The sequence below is a fragment of the Benincasa hispida genome, chromosome 3 (genome assembly GCF_009727055.1).
Source record: "Benincasa hispida cultivar B227 chromosome 3, ASM972705v1, whole genome shotgun sequence".
Classification (NCBI taxonomy): domain Eukaryota; kingdom Viridiplantae; phylum Streptophyta; class Magnoliopsida; order Cucurbitales; family Cucurbitaceae; genus Benincasa; species Benincasa hispida.
Genome location: NC_052351.1, coordinates 4178130 through 4187140, shown reverse-complemented (window position 1 = coordinate 4187140; position 9011 = coordinate 4178130). Strand labels below are relative to the sequence as shown.

General features: G+C 31.5%; 1 protein-coding gene across 2 annotated transcripts; it reads left to right on the top strand.

Moving 5' to 3' along the window:
• Positions 1–4624: 4624 nt before the first annotated feature.
• On the top strand, positions 4625–7457 carry LOC120074152 (putative germin-like protein 2-1). 2 transcript variants are annotated; one of them, XM_039027170.1, is made up of 3 exons: positions 4625–4643; positions 6665–6763; positions 6922–7457. In XM_039027170.1, exons 1-3 carry the CDS (start codon positions 4625–4627, stop codon positions 7455–7457), a joined length of 654 nt encoding a protein of 217 aa, XP_038883098.1. The 2 variants fall into 2 exon arrangements, with proteins under 2 accessions (XP_038883098.1, XP_038883099.1); XM_039027171.1 differs by lacking the exon at positions 4625–4643 and having other exon boundaries at positions 6652–6763.
• Positions 7458–9011: the final 1554 nt, after the last annotated feature.

The following is a 9011-nucleotide window of genomic DNA, read 5'->3' as shown; positions in this document are numbered from 1 at the left end:
TATCCCCACTCGCATGTCTAGATACATGAAAATGATCAGGATCAATCATTTGTAGCACTTTAACAATATTTGTAACACCTAACAAAATGGGTCCATACTTGTAATAATCGAACGCAGGAATAAGTTACCTAGCCTTTATACATCTACTAAGAACATTAAGGTATTACTTAAACAAATGATCCACCTGTAGTGTCTCCACATACATGTTCAAGTTACAACGATAACCTTGGATGTTAAGTTTATTAGTTTGTGGTTATGCAACTAAAATATCACATATTTTATAGAGCAAAAGGTGATAAAAATATCAATATATTATTATCAGCATAAGGAGGTTTGTTCAATACAAAGTTCTACAGACTATAGGACCCTACAAGATTTAGGGTATCAACCTTTAACGAATAGCAGACGAGATCTTTTTTACAGAACCCTATTTTGGAACATTCAACCCGAAGTTCCTAGTTAACTAATTAAAATGCGCTCTCAATTAATTATTCTCGCGCCGCAACTATATCTTGGCTTTTTCAAATTTTGGAATCTTTATGTTTGTGTCCCAGTATTATCAATAACATTAAACATGTTTACTGTTACAATTAAGCATTTGGTCTAATTTTCTTTTTTTTATTATTATATTATTTCAATTAATTATTGTTATAAATTTGAAGGAGCACAACGGAACAATGATATTGAGAAATAATAATATAATAAATATTCATATAATAATAGTTATAATATATAAAATATATATAATAAATAACTAAAATCATAAAATAAATAAATTTAAAAATATAATATAAAAATTAGTGAAGTGGAATTCTCACCAATGTATGTGTGATTTTAAGTAAATCCACCAGAATGTCACTAATTTAAGGAAAGTGGTAAATGGTGTGGACTTATATGTACACCAAGCATGAAATTACAAGGCCACATGGACAATAGAAAAGGGTGGCAAGTTACACAGAACTAACGATGGCTTTGGGACACCTAACAATGGGATCTATTTTTTTATTATATTCATAATACTCCCCCCTTAGATGCCCTATATATATATAATATATATATATATATATAATATATATATCATAATATGTCTCGTTAAAACCTTACTAGGAAAAAACCTTAGTGAAGGAAAAAAATACATATTTCATATAATACATACTCCTAAAAGAATACAATATGTTTACTCCCCCTCACGAAAACATCACTTAAGATCTTTGAGTCGCTGCATTCCAATGTTGTGCACCAATTTTTTAAAAGTTGCGGTTGGTAATACCTTTGCAAATAAGTCTGTTAGGTTATCCTTCGAACAAATTTGTTGTACAATGATATCGTCATTTTCTTCAAGATCATGAGTGTAGAAAAGCTTCTATGGAATATGCTTTGTTCTATCTTCTTTAATATATCCTCTTTTGATTTGGGCTATGCAAGCTGTGTTGTCTTCGTATAATATTGTTGGAAGATTTTTATTAGAAGACAAGCCACACATTTCACGAATGTGCTGAGTCATTGACCTTAGCCATACACATTCTTGACTAGCCTCGTGAATTGCAAGAATTTCAGCATGATTTAAGGAAGCGGCTGTTATATTCTGTTTCACCGATCACCATGATATAGCAATTCCTCCATATATGAACAGATAACCTATTTGAGATCTAGCTTTGTGTAGATTAGATAAATATCTAGAATTTGCATAATCAACTAGATCAAAATTTGATTTATTTGAATAAAACAAACACATATTGATTGTTCCTCGAAGATAACAGAGTATATGCTTAATTCCATTCCAATGTCTTTTTGTAGGAGAAGAGCTATATCTAGCTAATAAATTTACTGAAAATGCAATATCTAGTCTTGTATTATTAGCAAGATATATAAGTGCACCAATTGCACTAAGAGATGGTACTTCAGGACCAAGAAGTTCTTCATTATCTTCTCAAGGTCGAAATATATGTTTTCTTATATCCAATGAACAGACTTCCATTAGAATATTTAATGGATGTACTTTGTCCATATAAAACCTTTTCAAAATTTTTCCAGTATAAGTTGATTGATGAATAATTATTTCATCTACTAAATGCTCAATTTGCAGACCAAGGTAAAAGTTTATCTTTACGGGATTTTTCATCTCAAATTCTTTCTTAAGATATTCTATTGTCTTTGAAAGCTCTTCAGAAGTTCCAATTATATTCAAGTCATCAACAAATACAGTTATAATAGCAAATCCTGATTGTGATTCCTTTATAAAAACACACGGACATATTGGATTATTTTGATATCCTTCTTTCAATAAATATCCACTCAGGAGATTGTACCACATTCGTCCTAATTGTTTTAATTCATATAGTTACCTGTAACTTTATTGAATACTATTCCCCCGAATTTGATATATATGTTTCAGGTACCTTAAATCCTTCTGGGATTCTCATATAAATATCATTATCAAGAGATCCATGTAAATATATTGTGACTACATCCATAAGATACATATTAAGACTTTTATACATAGTCAAGCCAAATAAATATTTTAATGTAATTGCATCGACAACCGGAGAATACACTCCTCAAAATCAATACCAGATCTTTGTGAAAAACCTTGTGCAACTAGTCTTNTGATAGAAGCTATCAAAGATAGCATGTTATTTGATGGTAAAAAGAAATGACAAAAGTTATCTCTAATAACATGTTATCTATCAGTAATAGAAGCTATCACCGATAACCACAATATAAGTGATATTAATGATATCGTGATAAAAATTAGGTGATATCCATAAATCGATGATATTAATGATATAAAAGTCGATTCCGTTTGATGAAAGCTATCATTGATAGCCACTACTAAAAGCTATCGGTGATAGCTACTGACACAGTGATATACACATATCAATGATATAACTTAGGAATATATCAATTAAGGGAATGATATTAATGATATTGGTGATATGACTTAGATAGATATCGGTGATAGTTACTTATAGACCTCTCATTGATAGACTTCTATATCACTTATAACTTTAAATGTTAATCTTTGAAAGTTGATAGTTTCCTTTCAATGTTGATAACTACTTATAAAAGTCTATCCATTATAATCATTCATAGTCTTAAGTATTAATATTTCAAGGTTGATTCCAATTGATGAAAGTGTACCAATGATAGCCACTAATAATTGATAACAAATTGAAAATTAATATTTCAAGTGTTACTATTTTAAGGTTGTATTAATATTTCTCAAATTAAAAGTTAATCATCAATAGCAGCTATCAGTGATAGTAACTGATAGTAGGAATCAATGGCTATCACTGATAGTTGCTTTCAATTTGAGAAAACTGGAAGCAGAGGCGCGAAATGATGGACTTCGTGGGCCTTTTAGTCATTGACCAATATGGCTATCACGGATAGTTACTATTAATAATATATGGTGTTAATCTTGTGTCATATCCCTAATATATTTACCATGTGTTATATCTTTTATTATTTTGGGCATGAATGTTATTTGTAAAACCAGCCCTTATTTATCTTATCACTTCACCTATTGGTAATCAGTGTAAAGAATTCCTGATTCCAGCCCCGACCCCAGATGCGCACAAGGGTCTGCCGGTTGAAGTCATTCTCGCTCTCGCTCCCCATTGCACTCCCTGATTCTCGGTCACGCTCTCCATCGCTTGCTTTCACTCGCTAATTCTCGCTCTCTGTTACACTCCCCGATTCTCGATGTCTCTCCCCATCACACTCCTCAGTTCTTGATCTCGCTCGCTGAGTCTCACTCTCACTCCTCATCACAACGGAAAAATAAGACAAATGCAGACATAAGATGAAGATGAACGTACACAGAAGTGAAGATGAAGACGAACGTAGACAAAGACAATGACGAAGACAAATCAACCAAAATTGGATGAAGGATGAAGAAAAAACACAAAAATGCTACAAAAATTCTGGACTTTAATGTCGGTTAACAACCGACATTGAAGATCGTGTTATAAAAGGTCTTTAATGTCGATTTTAAATCGACATTGTACACCATCTTTAATGTCGATTTGAAACCAATATTAATGTAAGTCAAATTTGAACATGAAATAAATCTATTTTAATTTCTTGATCGAGAGATCCATGACCATGAACCCACATCCTAAGGTATATGCATACAAATGGTACAATGAGAGATATAATTAGCCTAAAGTTCACATGGGGATATGAAGTTATCTAACATAAGGAACAAATCTAAGAAAGCCATACTCATTCAATATGCTGATGGTCATAACAAACCCAAAAAAATGTATGGTCCATTTTTAAATTTTAGTCATAAATAAACTCAATACGTGACCTTATTTTTTTNGAAATCTCATTATTATCTTTAGGTATTTCACCTTCCTCACTAATCATGTCGAGGATTTCTTTATGGGTATTTACATCCTCAACCAAGTCTTTTTCACTATTAATTATTTTTCGTTTTCAAGGATTTTTATCTTTGGAACCCACTGGTCTACCACGCTTTTGGCATATTCTAGACTCATTAGTGACAACTTGTTGTGTTGGGATATCAATTTCCGATGGAACATTTACAGCTAGTATATGTGACTTAGTTACTTTCTTTGCATCTATAAATGCATCTGGTAATGGAAGGAAATCAGACATGAGGATTTCCATGAGCAGCAGAATGATCATTCCAAATTCCATACGAAATTGAACATAAATAATTACAGTCAAGAAACGGAAACTAACAGGTCATGCATAATATGAAATTACAGGATGCTTTCAGATAAGATCAAGGGATAAAGTATACATACCTTTGAAGACCCATTCTTCAAATTCCCTCGATCACGAATGCTCGATTAGTCTCCAAGACAGCAATACACGAACGCTAGAAAACAAAAACTGCAACACAGCACGATCAACAGCAACCACTACACAAACACTCAACGAACGACCTCCAAAACCTCGAACTCAATCGAGTTGAGCGAGGACACCACCACAATAGTTACCTTGGTATTCTCGGTGTGAGAATCCAGAAGTGTGGGCTCAATATGATCTTGGTTAGAGGAAGAGACCGGAGGAACAACAATCGAGTAGACGATTGAGCAAGTGGGACATGAGAGGTGTCTACCGTATAGACGAATGCTCAATCGTGTAGAAAAAGGCACCTATCGTATAGACAATACCCTGCGATCGTTTAGCTACGACCAGCTGAGTGAACTATCGTATAGTAACACTCCACGATCGTTTAGTCTTTTTACTTACTATCGTTTAGTGAAATGATTCCACTTGATAGTCTTTCCATGAGTACTTTCCAAATTAAGCAACTCTTCTAAATTTAGGAAAACATTTTTTCTTTTATCTCACGGTTACCATAAAACCACCAATAACCTCCCACTCAATTAGTTATTATAGAAAAAAAGATAATTATCCAATAATTAATATTATTATAAATAAATATGATAACCAACTTATCATATTATATTTATAACCTATAGTTTTAATATTTCATCTCATGAAACATATAAACCATAGCTCTTTTTCTATTTCATNTCGATTTTAAATCGACATTGTACACCATCTTTAATGTCGATTTGAAACCAATATTAATGTAAGTCAAATTTGAACATGAAATAAATCTATTTTAATTTCTTGATCGAGAGATCCATGACCATGAACCCACATCCTAAGGTATATGCATACAAATGGTACAATGAGAGATATAATTAGCCTAAAGTTCACATGGGGATATGAAGTTATCTAACATAAGGAACAAATCTAAGAAAGCCATACTCATTCAATATGCTGATGGTCATAACAAACCCAAAAAAATGTATGGTCCATTTTTAAATTTTAGTCATAAATAAACTCAATACGTGACCTTATTTTTTTCTAAGAAAATAATATGATGCTATATATAAACTTTATATTTCCATTTGGTTTATGTTAGAAAAATGAGATTTTTTTTTTCTTTTTTTTATTTGGTTGGACTTTGGTGGCCTGAAATGGTGGTTGTGTATGATTATAACTTCTTTAATATATCTTTTCAAAAAAAAAATTATTTAAATAAGCATAATTCAATTGATATAATATTTATACTATCAATTTCGGAGAGGTATAGTTAGAGATTTGGTTCCTCCAATTTACATATAATAATAATTTTTAAAAAAAATGATCTCCAAGTAAGAATTGGACAAAACTAGTTCAAAATTGTCTTCTATTATGATTATTTAACTGAGGTATTTATTTGAAATTAATTTATACAATAAACATTTTTTATCCTCAATTTGCTACACAATTATATATCTGGACGTAAGACATACAAAGCTAGGTCAGATTTGTCATTTACTTTTATTATGAAGTGTTTGACCATATATAATTCATATATATGCTTTTAATCACTACAATACTAAGTCTCTCTTAATGTCAGTCTTCATCTAACCCGAAGTTAATAAACAATTTATTAAATTATAACGAAAACAGCCATAAATTTAGAATTTCAAATAGAAATACGTGTTGCGTTAAAGTTTGAGAAATTCTTCAACCCTCGTCCTTCAATTAATTACTAGCCTATAAATAGCGCTTCTTTGGGTTCTTGTTGATCCATCCACAAAAATTATATATTCCATTAAAGAACATCTAGCTAGCTAGTTGGGTTCTCAAAAGAAATAACCCCATTATTAGACGATGGCTGCTCGAGTTTTCTTTCTCACCTTTCTCGCTATATATAGTTCCGTTGCATTGGCTTCAGATTCTAGCCCACTTCAAGATTTTTGTGTGGCAAATCCAAACAATCCTGGTTAGTATGTCATTTCTAGCTTACATTCTAATTTAATTACTTAGTATGTAGGCTCTTTTAATAGCACTTGGAGTCCATCACTTTCTTTAATATTTCAAATATTGGCAACTACTTTTCTAATATTTTGTCATACCATATGGTTTTGTTATGATGTGCAGTGAAAGTGAATGGTGCGGTTTGTAAGGATCCCAATGTTGTGGAAGCCAAAGACTTCTTCATGAGTGGGTTGAATGTGGTAGGTGACACAAATAACCCTTTTGGCTCTACAGTGACTCCTGCCAACGTTGTCCAAATCCCAGGACTCAACACACTTGGTATCTCTATGGTTCGTATTGACTATGCCCCATCGGGAATCAACGCTCCCCACACCCACCCTCGTGCCACTGAAATCTTGACTGTCCTTGAAGGCACACTCTTGGTGGGCTTTGTCACCTCCAACCCAGAAAACCGTCTCATTACCAAAACATTGAACAAGGGCGATGTCTTCGTCTTTCCCATTGGACTAGTTCACTTTCAACAAAACATCGGCTATGGCCCTGCAGTTGCCATTGCAGCTTTGAGTAGCCAAAATCCAGGTGTTATTACTATTGCTAATGTTATTTTTGGATCAAAGCCCGACATTCCAACCAATATCCTTGCAAAGGCTTTTCAAACTGATCCTACTATAATGGCCAAAATTCAGTCTAAGTTTTAGATACAATGTGTATTAGGACATCTTAGTTACACTATTTTTTAAATCATGCTCGTCTGTTCGCTCTTTGTAATTTTATTTTCATTTTAATTACTTTTGATGTCAATTCATTGTTGTATATTCATTTTTAAAATTTGTGTCCATCCAATAAATTAGACCCCTTTTGTTTAATGAACTCAACTTTGAACTTTTGATATTTATGTTAGTTTCTTCCCGAATCTTGATTATGATTTTAATCTTTCTTAGGGAAAAGTTTAAATTCTTAAGTTAAATCCCAAAAACAACTAAACTAAGAAATATAAATAATAGTTTTAACAAGAGTCTCTGCAGAGGTCTAACAAGGGAAGAATCCTACAAGAAACACATGAAAGCTTCATCCTAAATGCTTCAAAGCTCAAAAGGGTTGTTATTATTCCATACATATATACGTGTCTGTCATCCTAAATGTTTGAAAGCTCAAAAGAGTTGTTGTGTGTGTGTTTATACGTGTGTGCGCATGCGTGTTTGTTGTAACCAACTACCCTCCAACGATCAAATTTGACAGCAGCAAACAGCCGTAAACGACAATCGTCAGAAATATGGAACTTACAAAACAGAAACTCGTTACAAACTAAGTCGCAGATCTCGCTCTCTTTAAGATGTTTCGCTGCTCTGCCTAAATGTACAAGTAGTTCTACAAGATTGTCACGTCATTCCTAGGATAAAAACAACCCAAAATGTATAGATACATTTGTTACATATTTAATCTTTTATTGGGAATCAATTTAATCTTATTAAACCGATTTAAAAGATTAAACTAAGATTTCTTATTAGAAACGTAATCTTAGGTCTATCTCAATCAAATTTTAAAACACTTTTAAAAAAATGATTATAACCTAAGGCTTGCATGCAATTCTTTATTATTTATTTTAATCCTAATTTCATTTATTATAACAGGAATCAATTTAATCCTATTAAATCGATTTAAAAGATTAAACTTAAATTTCTAATCTTATTAGAAACGTAATAGGTCTATCTCAATCAAATTTTAATACACTTTTGAACAAATGATTATAACCTAAGGTTTGCATACAATTCTTTATTATTTATTTTAATCCTAATTTCATTTATTATAACACTTATAAGAAATGAAACAATTAAAACCAACCAACATTGCAAGCTAGAAATACATAAGTTATTTATAACAATTATAAATTAACCTAAAGTAATGTCATGGTTCATGTAATGTTCATTCGTTACTAATATATTACTTTTATATAAACAGGTAATGAATTAAGCTATAGCATACATTTGATACAAACATTCAACCTGATATTATAGCATTTATAATATAAATGATGTATGGATATGCTATAATGCATGCATACATATATTATAACTCTTATATTATATGATACATGAGCATGCTTTATTTAATTTAAATCATGCATACTAATATATTATAACACTTATAATATAAAATGATGCATGAAATTAAATGCATAACCTATGGTGGGTTTTAAAACTATATGACATATATTATGGCATATAAAATAAACATACATCACATGTATATTT